This window comes from Schistocerca serialis, chromosome 1 (assembly GCF_023864345.2).
Source record: "Schistocerca serialis cubense isolate TAMUIC-IGC-003099 chromosome 1, iqSchSeri2.2, whole genome shotgun sequence".
In the NCBI taxonomy this organism is placed as follows: domain Eukaryota; kingdom Metazoa; phylum Arthropoda; class Insecta; order Orthoptera; family Acrididae; genus Schistocerca; species Schistocerca serialis.
The window spans coordinates 491192745-491211013 of record NC_064638.1 but is presented as its reverse complement, the minus strand read 5'-3'; the positions used below and the strand labels follow the sequence as shown (position 1 = coordinate 491211013).

Genomic DNA, 18269 nt, shown 5'->3' with positions numbered 1-18269 from the left:
CATTCCACTAGTCACATTCTTCAATTTTTGGTCGAGCAATTGCATCAGCAATGTAGGTCTGTTAAATTGCCCCTTCCAGATTTCTACAATGTCTGGTTTCTTTTTACATTCTTTTATTTCAAACATAAGAAACTTTCTTTGCCAAGAGAATAAGACTTCCCGCAACTATTCCTGTATCATTATCTGACAGTTCAATTCAGCACACTGTGACTATGTAAATGCTTCTTAATGCAGGTTTTAGTGGTGACACATAAACTTTTCTACGCGTTGAAAAATGATTCAATTTACAGTTATTACCTACCAAAAATATCTATATAGTTAGAACATACTACTCTTCCCATATTTTACAATGTGCATTTGCATGACGTACGGCACATTTGGATAAGTGACATATTTGCATTTTTATTATTACTATTACTATTATTAGTATCATCAGAAGTAGTAATAATAGAAAAACTGTTATTAATAGCGGAGTAGTTTCATGGTTACCTGTATGTCACTTATTAGCTCAAGATATTTCAAATCTTTTTTCCGCACAAATGCATGTTTTGCAACATCAAGATCCAGACCTTCTAAAGCAGCATGACCAAGCGCTTCCCAATCTGTGTCAGTAACTCCCAGGCATGCCACGTGGTAAGCGTCACTGCCAATAATAAAAAGAATGAAATCCTTCTGATGCTTATCTATACATACAATGATTCAGAATGAATGATAAATGCCTATTTTAGTAATAGGGTGTGGGAGTCACAATGACAATCAAGTTGACATAAATGTATAAAAACTGACAAAAAATCTTAAGCTTTTAGGATGAATGAGCTCCTTTACACATGCACATGAAAATATTATTTTAATTTTAAGAAGTGTAATCTTTGTTGACAATTTTTGGCACTTATTCCTACTTGACTACATATCTCAATTTTTATTGGCATTTCTTTTCTTTTTTTAGTGTAGCTAACTTATATTCCTAATTGTAACTATTTTCCTTACATTTTTAAATTTTACACATATACCATACATTCCTTGAACAAAAAAATGTGAACAGTGGTTGAAAATGCACAGGTAAACAAGTCTACAAGAAGGACAGCAGAAGCAATCCGAAAAACTACTGTCCTATTTCATTAACATCCATTTGCAGTAGCAGCTCAGGGCATATTCTGCACTTGAACATAATGAGGTATCTGAAACAGAATGACCTCTCCCATGGCAAAAACATTTATATGCAGTATGTCTTTACTTCAGCCAAGCATTTGACTCATTCAATGCTACACCAATACTAAGTGATATGATATGGGGTATTGAAATAATTTCTGACTGGACTAAGGATTTCTTGCTATGGAGGATGTAGTATGTCATCGTAGATGTAGATGATGATAGACATACTAGTAATTACTCAGATGTGCCCCAGGGAAATATGTTGGGTCATTGCTGTACATGCTGTGTATGAACAACCTTGCAGACAATTATAATAGTAACCTCAGGCTTCTCAGAGATGATGCAGTTAGCTAAAATTTAATACTTTCTGAAGAAAGCTACACAAATTTCCTTTCACATGTTTATAGGATTTCACTCTGGTGCAGATTGGCAACTTATTTTAAATGATCAGAAATATAAAACTGTGCACATCACAAAACACAAAAATATAGTATCCTATGACTACAATATATAGGAGTCCATAATGGAATCAGCCAACTCACACAAATACCTGGGTGTAACAATTTGTAGAGATACAAAATTATTACATAGGCTTAGATGCAGATAACGTGGGTGGCAAACTTTGGTTTACTGACAGGATAATGGAAAAATGCAGTCTACAAAGAAAACTTATACAAATCACTTGTGCATCCCACCTTACAATATTGCTCAAGTATGTGTAACAGGGGATACCGAATGTATAAAAAGAAGGGCCACACTAACGCTCACACGATTGTTTAACTCATAGGAGAGCAACACAGAAATGTTGGATAATGTGAATTGGCAATCTGTTGTATACAGATGCCAATCATCCCATGAAAGCCCACTTACACAGTTTCAGGAACCAGTATAGTGAAGAATCTAGGAGTATACTTGATGCCCCTATGTTATACTTCCATAGGGGCTGTGAAGACTTGATTAGACAAATTACAGTGTGCACGGAGGCATAGGAGCAGTCATTCTACCTGTATTCCATACACAAATGCAATGGGCAGAAATCCTCAAGTGGTAAAATGGTAAATACTCTATGACACGCATTTCACAGTGAATTGTAGATTGTGTATACATGTAGACCTATAAAAGTTCAAGTCTCTATTGGGTGTTCTGAGAGTTCTGTTAACAGGGAATAAATTTTGTTTCTTTACCTCCATCTGTGGGATAAAGATTATAAATGAAATGAATTAACAGATGTGGGCCAGACCTCCGTGTCTATATCTACATCTACATATACATTTATACTCTGCAAGTCACCCAACGGTGTGTGGCAGAGGGCACTTTACGTGCCATTGTCATTACCTCCTTTTCCTGTTCCAGTCGCGTATGGTTCGCAGGAAGAACGACTGCCGGAAAGCATCCGTGCGCGCTCGAATCTCTCTAATTTTACATTCGTGATCTCCTCAGGAGGTATAAGTAGGGGGAAGCAATAGATTCGAGACCTCATCCAGAAACACACCCTCTCGAAACCTGGACAGAAAGCTACACCGCAATGCAGAGCGCCTCTCTTGCAGAGTCTGCCACTTGAGTTTGCTAAACATCTCCGTAACGCTATCACGCTTACCAAATAACCCTGTGACGAAACGTGCCGCTCTTCTTTGGATCTTCTCTATCTCCTCTGTCAACCCGACCTGGTATAGATCCCACACTGATGAGCAACGTTCAAGTATAGGTCGAACGAGTGTTTTGTAAGCCACCTCCTTTGTTGATGGACTACATTTTCTAAGGACTCTCCCAATGAATCTCAACCTGGCACCCGTCTTACCAACAATTAATTTTATATGATCATTCCACTTCAAATTGTTCCGCACGCATACTCCCAGATATTTTACAGAAGAAACTGCTACCAGTGTTTGTTCCGCTATCATACAACCATACAATAAAGGATCCTTCTTTCTATGTATTCGTAATACATTACATTTGTCTATGTTAAGGGTCAGTTGCCACTCCCTGCACCAAGAGCCTATCCGCTGCAGATCTCCCTGCGTTTCACTGCAATTTTCTAATGCTGCAACTTTTCTGTATACTACAGCATCATCCGCGAAAAGCCGCATGGAACTTCCGACACTATCTACAGGCAGTGCCCATTGGGCACTGAGACAATGCTGCACACCCATGAATTAAATCCCATCATGTACACTGGGAGAAACTGAAGAGCCTCAGAAATTATACAGTTATTACACATCCATTACTTTGAAAATCAGTCAAAAAATGTAACTTACTAGTAAAGCTTTTTCTCAAGATACTGATACATAGGAGCAGACAAAGGCACTTCAACTGTTGACATTGTAGAAATGTGGAGGCAAAATACTTTGGATCCACAAAGACCAACAACAAAGCCCTGAAAAGAAATCAATTTATATATTTGAAAATGCTTGTTTCTCCAAAGGAATTCAAAATAATATTAAAAATAAAATTCTAAATCAATTTCAGTCAGTTAAACTGCCAAACATAAACAGTGGAAAAGTTGACCACAACACAAAACGGCAGGTGACTCAATGTTCTATAAGTAATCACTAGAGTGGGGGAGGACAGGAGTGGTGCTGTAAACTGGCATGGTGAAGAACAGGCTGGTAACTAAGTTAGGATACCCGCAATTTGGAGTGCAAAGGGATATATGAGTGACATTTTTAAGTAAAAATTTGTCTGCCTCTTCATTCGTAATGACTAGAGACTGGATTATATGCATCATAAAAACCTTAAAATATGCATAAAAAGTGTTGAAATATGCAAGATTAAATAATAAAAAAAACATGGTAGTTACTGTGTGCATTATATCTCAAAGTCAAACCTGTGCATATCAATTACGTGAAAAATCCATAAATTTAGAACGCTGTTCTCATTTTCTGAATACTGTCTGGTACGCAATAGGACCGGGGCCTTTCTGGGATTTTTTCTAAAAATTTGCAAAATGGTGAGCATTGTTGTCAGTAACAAAGAGATGCGATGCAAGGGAGTCGGGCAAAAACATCGATATGTACAAGACCAACTTCGAGATATATCGCATGCAGAGGGGCATGCTCAAAAACTCCATAATATTTTATTTAAAAAACAACACACAATCATGAATTTTTCAAACAGCATTAACTTTTAATTAATGCTATTGGACCAAAGCATCATTTACAATTTACTTCACATTTTTCTACTATAAACGACCAAATATTGTTCCAAATGTTTGGTAATAAGATTGAGTCTTTGATCACTCAAAATAATTTTATAAGTAGAAAAGGACTATTCTACATAAACTATGGTAAATGGGCAGTATTTGAATTTGAGTGCTATGTTGGCACTTTTTGTTTCTGGTAAAAGTTCACCTGTCCCATTAATAAAACTATCAATCTGGCACAGGGGTTCAAAGCCTGGATTATTGTTTAAAGTGTTTTCAAATTTTTCTTTCAGTTTTCTTGGGAATACCTCTGGCAACGAGGAGTTCACAAGAATAATTTTCTTCATTAATTGAATAAATTCATTCAACGCCAAATCTTGAGTTTCAAGCTTCTTAATACTTGCAGATACATGGGAAAAATGAGTGCTAATCACAGCAATGTCTTTTTTAATATCATAATCATTAAAAGATCCCTTGCACTGGCAAACTGCCAAAGCCTCTGCACTATCGAAGTCATTTACTACCCCCTCTAATGGACTTGAAATGTTCACTGTAAAACAACACAGCTTTGAACCACGTTCGGAAGGTAAAGGCACATTTGGTAGTTTTTCTTTGTAGGTCTTTATGCGAGCAGGAGCCTTTAGACACACTTTCTTTGTGGATGAAATCAGTTTATTTACATTCACAAATGTGTTCAGCAAGGCGATGTACTCCATGAGCAAAGCATGTCATGTTGATCAAATTGGGATAAAATACTCTGAGGACTTTTCCCACTTTGATCATATAGGGAGTAGCATCTGAAATAAACACAAACACCCTTTCATCTGCAGAAGATTCTGGAAATATTTTTAAAATACCCTCATTCACAAATCTGGTGATCGTAGAATGATTTACATTTTCAAGTTCTTTGCATGTTGCAAAATAGGAAGAAGGAGGCTCTTCTTTTAAAGAACCAACAATAAAGTTTGCAACTGTCTGTAGATTCATCAACTGAAATCCTGATAGTGCTATCCTTGGGTTCATTTCGTATTTCTTCCAGAACATTTATGTAAATTGTCGGTATGTAGCTTTTACGCAATGTTGATTCATCTGGTATATTTTGATTTAAGTAATATTTGTGCAGCAAGCCTTCGAGGATAGGGTTTGTAAGTTTGTGAAGAGGAATATTACTTGCAATGAATGCTTCAAACAGATCCATGTTAAACCGACATTTTTGGTTACCTTTGGACATATCCCTACTACTACAACTTGCTGTTGTCAGAAGTTATTGTCATGGTCCTTTCTTCTGCATGAAGACTCGTCTCGACATGCCGGTCTATTTCAAACCTTTTTTTTGCACGAAACGTATTTCTCGCAAACTCAACAATATAAAACAATTCTGTCATGTGTAAATGTTCCAGGATGGCCAGCTGTCCACAAAACAACATTTCTTTCTTCGAATGGCATCGCGCACAAAATGTTACAAACTACAAGTTGTAAACATGTTCAAATGTGTACAAGTAAAAAGAAAGCTAAACTGAAACAATGGGCATGTGACTAAAAGCTTGCATAGTTTATTTAATTGTTGCCAATGCCTACGGTATGGCAGCGGAGGGGATTAACTTGGGGCATGGGTGCAGGACCATTGACTCTGTCTGTCTGTCTGTTCCTGTTCCTCTTCTGTAATGATTTCGCTAGGCAGTGGCCTCTCAGCAATTGGCCGCAGTTCTAGATCACAGTCAATCTGTGAGATGTCAAAACTAGATCGAGCTAGAGACTGCCCATTTAAATTTTTTAAATATTGTAAGCACAGAATGAAAATATGCATCGTCCCTAGTTTCTAGTTAAAACGTGCAATAGCTGGAGAAAAGGAGCCACATATGCAAATGCATATGCAACATGCAGATGCATATAATCCAGTCTCTAGTAACGACGCCTCACAGACTTTATTAAAAGGAGATTTAAAGGGTACCTATGCACTCTCAAGAAGAAAAGAAGTTTGCCTAACTTGCTCAGAAAACTTTCGTCCATAGGTGGAAGGTTACACAGTAATATTCCAGTCTTCTTCTTCTACTTCTTCTTCTGTCATGCATTAAGCTTTCCCTTAGCCTGTTGCAGCTACATCTCAGCCTTCCATGGTTTTGAAGGTCTTCCAATGCATCTTTTACCTTGTGGAGTATATCGCCAAAAATGTAGTGGTAATCTTGATTTGTCCATTCGTAACAGATGGTATATCCATTTTTGTTGGTATTCATCAACCTTACAGTTTATATCAAAAATGTTTATTTCCTTCCTGACATCTGTATTTCTTTTGTAGTCTAGCTTGGTGTATCCTGCTATGTAACTGAGGAATTTCATTTCATTGGCTTGTAATCTTATTTTATCTTTCTCTTTCATTACCCAAGATTCACTACCATATACTAATGTTGGTACTGGCACAACTTTATAAAATTTTAGATATGTTTCTCTTCTTACTTTACATTGTGGGGCTCTTCTGATAGTGCCATTTAAGTAGATAAATTTCTCAAATTGATCTTTTTGATCTAGTCTCTCCTGTATGACAGCATGGTTCCTAGAAATATGAATCTATCTACTTGCTCTATAAATCTTGTTGCCAATAACTTTTTTTTTTTTTTTGTTCTTACTGGATTTTTTCCACAGAATGCTATGGCTTTTGTTTTTTGTATTGATACTGACATATTACATGTCAGGCATGTTTGGTATAGTTCATAGGCAGCTCTCTGCAGTCCATCTTCATTAGTCGAAATTAACGCTTGGTCATCTGCGAACAACAAAGTCATAATGAAATCTTTTTACTTGAAGTTATATGTATAGTTCTTCAGTTTCATTCTCCATAGCCATATAATGTTGTCAATGTATATATTAAAAAGCAGTGGAGAGAGGCTGCTACCTTGTCGAACTCCTAAATTAATAACCTTTGTTGTTTCTTCATTATCCCCAATTATTTGGATTCTTGTATTAGCAAAAATCTTTTGAACTATGTGTACAATGTGTATTGATATACCTCTTCTTATTAAAATTTCCCACAATAGCTGTCTATTTACTTGATTAAAAGCCTTTACATAATCGACAAAAAGGATGTGTGCTTCTTTATTGAATTCCTTATGTTTTTTCTATAATTTGCTGTAGCATATATATGTTGTCTATGCAGCTTCAGCTCTTTCTGAATCCATTTTGTTCTTCTGACAGCAGGCACTCCATTATGGGTTTTAGTCTTTCAGTTATTATTCTAGCATAGATCTCATACACTGTATTTAATAGTGATATCCCTCTATAATTTTTTGGTTTAAGTCAAATTAAGGCTTTTTAAAGTGTACTTCAAGGAGTGAGGTAAAAGCCATTGAGACAATAGGTGCCCATCATTATTCTCTGGAGTATGGTGAAAACTTTCAGTTCCTAAATTAGACAAGCTATTCCGTAAGCAGCTTCTTTCTTGGACATTTAAGATTTCTTGGTTTGTGGAGAAAAATACCTATAACAAATTTGTTTGTGTGGCCATCCTCCACAGCAAGCACAGAAATATTTGTTTTGTAAATGGAAATGCCTTCTCTTGCTGCACTGTGTTTTATTTTCCCAGATGCGTTTCACCTTAAGGCATCATCAGTGGGATCTATAATGATACAGTTACGATACACTTTTGTTTTGATAAGTATTATTCATAGATTATAAAACAGTTCACTGCTTGCTTTTTATGTAAATAAGTGATTACTTATGGCTCTTCCTGTTTTTAGTTGGCAGCGGTGTTTCCTCTCATCTAGTCACATGGTGGTCGTACTGCCACTCTGTTTACAAAACATAAGCATGTTTTTTGTGCTTCAAATGTTTTTCTCCCACTTTTCATTTTGTTTGCACATGTTGTTTTGATGCATTATCAGTATTCTGTCACTAGTATATACATAACACTAATACTGACATAACTACTTTAAGTTCACTGTGTATATTATTATTATGATAAAATCTGCCATCACAAGTGTTACACTGTAATTGATGTATAGCTGCTTTCTGCTATATATCTCGTTTTTTGTCAGTTTTGGAGTGTATTTCGGGATATAATTGTCTGTTGTGTGTGATATTTCTTCCCTGTCATTTTAAAATGTTGGTGATTTTATATGTGAGTTTGTGTTTGTATGTCATTATGTACGATCTTGTGTTTTCTCTTATGTTTTCTTGAATATTTTGAGTAGTTGTTATGGTACTGAGTGACTGTGATTGTGGTTGGTTCTGCTGTGATGTTGTCAATGGTTTTGTGCTTTCTGCTTTAATTTTACTTTTAATTTTGTTGTTTGGCTTTGTGACTCTGTTGCTATTATACCAATTGTTTAGGGCTATCTGCACTATTATGTCCAGTTCTGTACTGACAAGGGAAGATAGGAGAGAAAAAAATCAGTGTCAGCATCGGATTAACTAGAGAATTAGTAAAAAAATAAATCCATACTATAATAACCAATATGAAACCACAACAAATAAAAAACAAGACAAATCCAGAAGCTAAAACATGGAAAAAAACTTCAAAATCAGAATGTCATCATTTCAAAGGACAAGACATTGAAAAAACACAAGAATTCATTTCACATAACAACATTACAATATTAAAATCAGATCCAAGAAACAGATTCCAGACAAAAGTAAAAACCACACTCTGAAAAATATAGACATCACACTGGATAACACAGATAAAAGAAAACTGACACAGATTAATCCCACTGCACCTGTTTTCTGAAGCGAATCAAAGATCCACAAACCAAATCTTCCTGTGAGACCAATACAGCACTTCAGAAAATCCCCCACTTGCAAGCTTGTAGGATACATGTTAAAATTACCATCTGTAAATTTCAAAGTATGAGGAGACAGAACCATTAAATACACTACACAGCTAATATGACAAATGAAAGATATAAATATCCCAGAAACAGCAACACCCCTCTCATTTGATATAGAATGCATGTATTCCAACATACCAGTACCAGAAACAATAGAAATTATAGACAAAATTTTAAAACATTTAGTCAACTTTCTGATTAGCAAATGAAGGAAATACTCACATTAATAAAGCTCATAACAGAATAAAAGTACTTGCTATTCGATAATGAATTTTATTTACAAGAAGAAAGATTACCAATGGGATCCCCAGTGTCAGGATCCTCAACAAATATTTTTATGAACCACATTGAACAGATCATTTTCAAAAAAGGTAGCAAAAGAATACAACATACTCACTGGTTCAAGTATATGGATGACATTCTTTGCTTAATAAATGAACCACAAACAAAAACTGAAAATAACACACTGAAATCAACAAGGTACGTAAAAACGTAAAATTCACATGGAAAGAGAACAGAATAACAAAATTAACTGTCTTGATATAACAATCAAAAACCAAAACAAAAAGTGCATGTTTCAAATTTACTGTAAATGCATAGTAACTGAAATTATCATCCACTAATCCTCAAACCACCCACACTCGCAAAAGCAAGCAGTACTTTGACATGTGCTCCATAGCCCCAACACAGTCCCACTCAATAAAGGAAACTACCAAAGAGAACTGGACATAATAATGCAGATAGCCCAAAACAATGAGTACAATAGTAACATGGTCACAAAGCTCTACAACAAAATTAAAAGTAAACTAAAAGCAGAAAGCACAAAACACAAAACCATTGACAACATCACAACAGAACCAAACACAATCACAATCACTCAGTACCATAACAACTAAACAAAATAATCAGGAAAACATAATTGAAAACACAAGATGGTACACAATGACAAACAAAAACAAACTCATAATCGCCAACATTTTCAAATGACAGGTAAGAAACATAGCATACACATTAGACAATTCTATCCAAAAATACACTCCAAATCTGACAAAAAACAGAGATATATACCAGAAAGCAGGTACATATCAATTACAGTGTAACACCTGTGATGACAGGTACATAGGACAAAGAGGCAGAATGTTTGATGTCAGATACAAAGAACACATGAGAGCCCAAAAGTATGGGACAAACCACTCCGCATTTGCAGAACAACTAAGAGAACACAATCACAAACCAACCAGTAGAGAAGAAGATGTGAAAATAAGTAGAATCCACAATAAAAAACACCTCCTAACCCTACAAGAAAATTACCACATACACAAAACCAAAGCAGAAAATAAAACCCTGTTGAATGGTCAAGTAGATAAACCAAACAACTCATTGTTTACACTAACAGATAAAATAATAAAGTAACACTACAACAGAGGACTATTATCATAATGGTGATGATTATAATAATAATAATAATAATAATGATACATCCCAATCCCCTTTTTACTCACCCATCCATGAACCTCTCCACAAAACATTTAAACCCCAACTCAAATCAAGGGAGAAGGGGGGGGGGGGGGGGGGGGGGGGGGAATAATAAATAAATAAAAAATTGCATGCATGTATACTCTCTCTCTCTCTCTCTCTCTCTCTCTCTCTCTCTCTAACACACACACACACACACACACACACACACACACACACACACACGTATAAACTTACAGAAATGAATAGATGTTAGTTTTCAGATTGGCAACATGTACATGTATGTAAACAAATCAAACAGTATGAAATACACAGTGAACTCAAAGTAGTTACGTCGATATTACTGTTATGTATATACTCGGATCAAAACAACAGGTGCAAACAAAATTAAAAGTGGGAAGAAAAATGTTTGAAAAACAAAAAGCATGCTTATGTTTTGTAAATAAAAGTGGTAGTGTAACCTTCGTGTGACCAAATGATAGGAAATACCGATGCAAACTAAAAACACGAAGAACCATAGTAATCACTTATTTACATAAAAAGCGAGCAATGAACTATTTTATAATCTGCAAATAATACACCTCAAAACAAAAGTGTATCATAACTGTATCATTATAGAGCCCACTGATGATGCCCAAAAGTGAAAAAAGGTGAAATGCACCTGGGCAAATAAAACACAATACAACAAGAGAGGCGTTTTTATTTACAAAAAAATATCTATTTTTAAACTGTCATATGCTTCTTTGATATTTATGAATATAGCAGTGATAATTTTGCTCTCTGACAAGGCAGTCAGGATACAGCAATAAGATAGAACTTCTACAACAACAGAGAAATGGACTACAAGTGATAACAGTAAACTGTGACAAAAGATGGTAACATGAGTTCTTAGTGAAGATTTGATTTAATGAGCTTACCTGTAATTTCTGCTGATGAACAGGAAACATGTCAACCTTTATACTGAGAACATTGTTGCCAGAAAAACAAAGCATTGCTTCACAATGAGTATTCCATGCAACACTATTAGCATTAGGTTCCTGTGAAAAAAAGGATCAATAAATAAATAAAAATAAAAGAAAGATGAAATTAAAAAATAATGTTATATATACATAAAAGTGGAAATGGTGCAGGGGTGGGGGGTTTCGTGTTGCAAGCATGATTAAAGTTAACAGGTAATAAGAAGTAATGAAAAAAATATCCAGTAATTTGCTGCCATGAACAATTTGTACTTATTCTTTCTATTCTTAATTTCTACCAATTATTATTCTAAGATATATACCTTGCAGCCAAAAGCATCTGGGCATCCTGCTGCATGTGCTCTGTGGGAGTCACCGATGGTTTCTTCCAGCTGCTTATGGGACTTTGCCCTGGGCAAGAGATTCATGATAAATGCAAGCTGAGTAAGGGGGCCAATACCATAAAGTACTCTCTGTAAAACTGAACTGGGATTCCATCTGGACCTGGCCAATTATTTGTTTCTAACTTTTTCAGTTGCTTCTTTATGTCAAGGATCACTATTTCTATGTCCTCCATGCAGAAGTCTGTGCAATCTTCCTGCGTGAATGATTTCTTACACATGAAATTTAGCCTCTGACTCTCTTAGTGATTTTACGTACAACCAGAATTATTGGGTTTTTGGCAAGATCTTTTCCCAAGGTATGCTGGTGGAAGTTGTATGCTTTGCACACAGATATTCTTAAGGACACACGAATTTCTACTTACTTTTGCATGTTGATGTTTGTGCATTCTTTTTTTAACTGAGAGTGCAACGATCTCTGTTTCCCCAGCATTTTTCAAATCTGATTATTAAAACCACAGAGGGTCTGTTCCATCCTTGACCCACTTACATAGCACATACTTCTGCAGAGTGTGATTAACAATCAGTTTAAACTTTGTGAGTAATTCCTGTACATCCATCATACTGGAACTAAATTATGTCCTTTCATTGTCTAAGTGGGGTGTTAAAAACATGCTTAACTGCTTTTTCTACCATAAATACTCTCCTAGCCTTCTTGATTAATTTTATCACCATTAGTAACTATCATCACTATGATGACATCATGATCACTAATGCCAGTCTGTATACTGAGACTGTTGATAAGGTCGGACCTGTTTGTAGCTACAAGATCTGCAGGTAGGCTGTTGAACTAGTTGTTCAAGATAGTTTTTGGAATAGTGTTAAAAAGTATTTCACAGGACTGTCTGTCTGTACCAGCTGCAGTGAATTCATGGATGGCACAGTCTATACTCGGTACATTAAAGTCGCTTCCAACCAATACTGCATTATTTGGGTATTTCTGCACTGCTGCCCATAGACTTTCCTTGAATGATTTTATAGTTGTTATGGGCGAATCAGATAGCAGATAAAAACATCTTATAATTAACTCAAATTCACCTAGACCTGCTACTTGTGTCCACATAACTGCACAGTCAGGCTCACCTTCAACCTCTACAGATGCAACATTTTTGTAGATGGCAATGAACACTCACCTTCCTATGGAGTCTAATCTGTCTTTTCAGTATACGTTCTATGCCTTGCTAAGCATTTCAGAGCTTTCTACTTTGGATTTCAACCAGCTCTCTGTTCCAAGAATAATATGGATGCAACAACTTTCCTGGAGGGCAACAAGTTCAGAAACTTTAGTACAAATTCTTGGACAATTTATTGTTAAAATGTTGGCAGTCGAAGTGTCCTCACTTTGCACAGAATCTGATTTTGCTCTCTGTATATTGCCTGGTGAGTATTGGTCAGAGGCTCTCAAACTACCGCCTAGTCTAAAATAAACACCAAGTGCACCCCGCAATTACTCTGCTGCCCAAGTAGCTGCTTCCTTTGTGTAGTGCACACCTCTACAGGAGAGTGCTGCAATTCTTTACCCAATAATGAAGGTCTAGAGGTCTGTAGCCAAAACCATCACAGAATCGATGGAGCCTTTGGTTGAGATCCTCCACATGGCTCCAAACCAGAACACCAATCAGTTCTAAGAAAGATGTTGAAAATTCTGAGCTCTACTTTCACCCAGCTCTACTTTCACCACACACACGATGCCAGCAGTCATCACCACTCCTGTCAGCCACTCTGAACTGAGGATGTCCTAAGAACCCAAGTGACACATGTCATTATGCCGTGATGCCACTGCATTAGAATGACCAACATTGGCAACAAGCAGAAACTTGGCAGGAGACAAGGCCGCCCAGGATAGCCTGTGGGACAACATGATCTGTTTATCATGCACACCTAATTGCACCACCTGCCAATTATGAGAAAGGACATTCCTTGCCACTGCCATAAGCTCGTGCAATTCCACAATCTGAGTAAAATCAGCTATGGAAGGGTTGGACAATGTAAACGCCCTAGTGTGAACCTCGGCACCAGGAGTGGACTAGACAATGACCTCACAAATTAGCAAGTATGTGTAAAAGATAACACATCAGGACATTCAAAATGACCCTTGGATGACAGCCCTTGAAGATTGGCAATCCAGATCACATACGACTGGCCAGGGCACTAGTGATGCTGGTTAACTGCAACTGTGCTGCCACCACATGGGTTTGATGTCTAAAATAATGTACGAGCAACCAACAAAGTCCATGACAGGGGAGTTTGTAGGGGTCTGTGAAAGGCTTCAAATTTTGGACAACAACAAGCCAGCCTTATCAACTGGATTGACAATATACCTTACTCGGCAATGCATCAAGGACAGCACAGGTATTTTCTCCCACCGTTCCATCAGTTAAGCAAAACTGGCAAACAACGTTGGGGTTGGTGAAGAAAACTGCACAGCTGATGCCTGGCCCCCACCAGGGAGGCAAGGGCGCAAAGGAAGTCTGCATTCTGCTTCATCAGTGACTGAACATACTCCTGCTGCTGTAGCAGCTGTTGCTGCTCTTTCTGTAGATGCAACTGCTCTTGCCAGCATTACAGAAAAGCTGGGTTCATGGTGGTCCACGTTAACACTAGGAAAAGGCGAAAGGAAAATATAGGGGCATCTCACACATAAGAATGTCCTTCATCGCCACTTTAGTGTCTGCATAGGCGAGACAACGTCACTACATTTCAAGTTTGGCATGGATGCTTCACGGGCCAACAATGACTCAAAACTAACTGGGTAACAGAAGAAAGGAGCACAAACCTGCTGTGCGAGTCCACACCTACATAGAGATGGGCAGAGGAATGACTCACATGTGGTTGGTGCGGACAGCTAACAGGTAAGTACTCAGCAACCACACATGGCACAAAGCACAAGGCAAGGTCTGCAGAGGTTGAACTCCATGTAAGCGCTCGCTTGCATGACCTACTGCTGCCCGCAGGTAAACACCTCAGCCAGCATACCATGCCATGCATCACAGGCACCCTCCACAGCAAGTTTCCGCACTATCCCGCTGCGCAACCCACAACATCTCATGTGCCTCGATCTCAATGCCTGCTGGCGGGGATACTAAACAAAGAAATGATCACTGTATCATAATTAAAACCAGATGGATCTGCTGTACTGGTTGTTTCAGAAGCCTGTCCTAAACCCTAATGAATACCTTTGAAATGATTACAGTGTCAATTGTACAGCAGGTAAATTCACTAAAAATATGATGACAATCAATTACTATCAGAAATCTCCTGAATATTAAATGCCTTAATTGTAACAATGAAGGAAATAGGTTTGGAGCTAAATGATCCATTGGCATTGATCTCAGTAATGACAGAACATAATCTCAGAATAGGGAACAAGGGAGGTAAGGAAAATACAGCAGCAATGTAGCTGTAAAGGGTTTGTACCCCACTTCACCCGAATTCAGTTCCAGCCTCTTAACCACTGTGCTTCCCCACTTGGTTCACAATAGGAACAGAAGGAGGCACCTAATGCCATTGTGGTAGTTACATGGTAAGTAAGAGTGAAATGAAAAGCAGGAAGTGTCCAGGGATTTTTGACCACATATTGTATTACACATTATACACAAGCACCAAAGAAACTGGTATAGGCTTGTGTATTCAAATATAGAGATATGTAAACAGGCACAATATGGCACTGCGGTTGGCAACGATGACATAAGACAAGTGTCTGGTGCAGTTGTTAGAATGGTTACTGCTGCTACAATGGCAGGTTATCAAGATTTAAGTGAGTCTGAACATAGTGTTATAGTCGGCGCATGAGCGATGGGACACAGCATCCCCGAGGTGCGATGAAGTGGGGATTTTCCCATAGACCATTTCACGAGTGTATCGTGAATATCAGGAATCCAGTAAAACATCAAATCTCCGACACTGCTGTGGTTGGAAAAAGATCTTGCAAGAATATGACCAATGACAACTGAAGATAATCATTCAACATGACAGAAGTGCAACCCTACTGCAAATTGCTGCAGATTTCAGTGCTGGGCGATCAACAAATATCAGTGTGTGAACCATTCAATGAAACACCATTGATATGAGCTTTCTGAGCTGCAGGCCCACTTGTGTACCCTTAATGACTGCCTGACACAAAGCTTTACACCTCGCCTGGGCCTATCAACATCGTCATTGGACTGTTGATGACTGGAAAACATGTTGCCTGGTCGGACGAGTCTCATTTCAAATTGTATCGAGTGGATGGACGTGTACGGTTATGGAGACAATGTCATGAATCCATGGACCCAGCATGTCAGCAGGGGACTGTTCAACTTGTAGAGGATCTGTAATGCAGTATGGCATGTGCAGTTGGAGTGATATGGGAGTGCCAAATATGTAAGCATTCTGTCTGATCAGCTGCATCCATTCATGTCCATTGTGCATTCTGATTGACTTGGGCAATTCCAATGCGACACCCCACATGTCCAGAATTGCTACTAAGTGGCTCCAGGAACCCTCTTCTTAGTTTAAACACTTCCATTGGCCACCAAACTCCCCAGACATGAAGATTATTGAGCATATCCGGGATGCCTTGCAACATGCTGTTCAGAAGAGATCTCCACCCCTCGTACTCTTACAGGTATATGGACAGCCTTGCAGGGTTCATGGTTTCAATACACCCAAGAAATTCCCTCAAACATTAGTTGAGCCCATGCCACATTGTGTTGCGGCACTTCTGAGTGCTTGCAGGGGACCTACACAATATTAGTCAAGTGTACCACTTTCTTTGGCTTTTCAGTGTATAAGCACAGTAAAGGAAGTACACAAAATGAGTTTTTAGAAGCATAAATTACCAGATTAGAATTTCATGATTATTCAAACAATTTGATCAAGAACAATAAAATGACTATAACAGATAACATTCCTTTAGAATTATTAATGGATGTCTGAGACAAGTGGAAGACTAATAGTGCAACATCAGCTATAATAGTACAGCCCTTCCCAAGGAATTTTGAAAAGACGACAATTACGGTACCTAAGCAAGGAAATGCTAATGAACACTGAAATTAATGAACTCTGGGATTATTATCTGAAGCTTCAAAAATTCTGCTGAGCACTGTTAAAGAGAGATTAAAAGCTATGGATATGACTTACCAGCATTTAGGAGAGGACTGATTTTGGAAAGCAGAAAAACAAGAGAAGTCATTATAGCACTACAAATTAATTTAGGAAGAAATGAGATGAACATGAAAATATAAACAACATTAACTGATATAGAAAAGTTTGACAGATCTGACAAAGTGGACGATAATATAATGTTTGGAGAGTGAAACAAAGGTGGAGTAGCCATGAGATAAAATGCTGTTTTCAATTTATACAAAATCACGTGACATTACGAAAGAGGCTACATTAAGAAAAAGTGTCAGATAGAGGTGATCCTAGATATTTTATCTTCTTGCAGAAAGTGCAATAGAAATAATCATAATGGATACACAAATATATATAACATTACATTTACCATTTATCATATAGCATATTCAGAAATGGACACGAGTTAAAAGTTCACTATTGTTCCAACATCATGTCAGAGAGAGAGAGAGAGAAAGAGAGAGAGAGAGAGAGAGAGAGAGAGAGAGAGAGAGAGGGTAGGCAGAGAATATACAAAACCAAGGCAAACGGAGAGTAAACATTAAGATAGGAAATATAACTCTGAAGCAAGTAAATGAATTTTCTGCTCAGGTAGTAAAGTACAGTAATTGACAACAACAGAAGTAATGTGAATATTGAACAATGACTTGAAATGACAAAATTAGCTTCCAGAAATATAAGTACTGTAATTTTTTAAATAACAAACCCTTAATATAGAAGTAAGGGAAAAATTTGACACACATACATTTGAAACATTTTAAGGTGAAATAACAAAAAAGGAAAAAATTACAAACAATAGATGTAAAGATTCAGGAAGAGAGAAAAAAACAGCTTGAAAGATGGATAATTATAATTAAGATGATAATATATCTACTGCATTAGCATTTAATCTTTCTTTGAGATTTTTTCCTCCTTTTTCTCTACCATATAACATTCTATAACACCAGAATGGAGAAATGGGTCAAAATTTCCTGTCATACATTTTTCTTCAAGATTATATTCACGTTTTTATTTTATTCATGAAAACATATGACTCTTCCTAATTTATTATCCTCTTGATGATGATATTTAGGATATGTAAAAACAGTCATATTTTCTTGGACATTTCATTCAATATACTTACAACAGTGGAAAGGGTCAATTCGACACCACCGCAATTTCTCTTCTGAATGTATGTAAATAATCAACAATGAAGCAGCAAGAATAAAGG

The 18269-nt window shown here is 37.2% G+C and overlaps 1 protein-coding gene across 2 annotated transcripts in view; it reads right to left on the bottom strand.

Annotated features, from left to right (window-relative positions):
* LOC126473890 (intraflagellar transport protein 122 homolog) overlaps positions 1 to 18269 on the bottom strand; it is a 228456-nt gene that overhangs the window by 130991 nt on the left and 79196 nt on the right. For both annotated transcript variants that reach the window (XM_050101240.1, XM_050101231.1), the window contains exons 11-13: positions 11505 to 11624; positions 3408 to 3526; positions 490 to 643 (exon numbers count right to left, since the gene is read on the bottom strand). In XM_050101240.1, coding sequence (XP_049957197.1) covers positions 490 to 643; positions 3408 to 3526; positions 11505 to 11624 — 393 coding nt within the window. The remainder of the gene's footprint in view (positions 1 to 489; positions 644 to 3407; positions 3527 to 11504; positions 11625 to 18269) is intronic.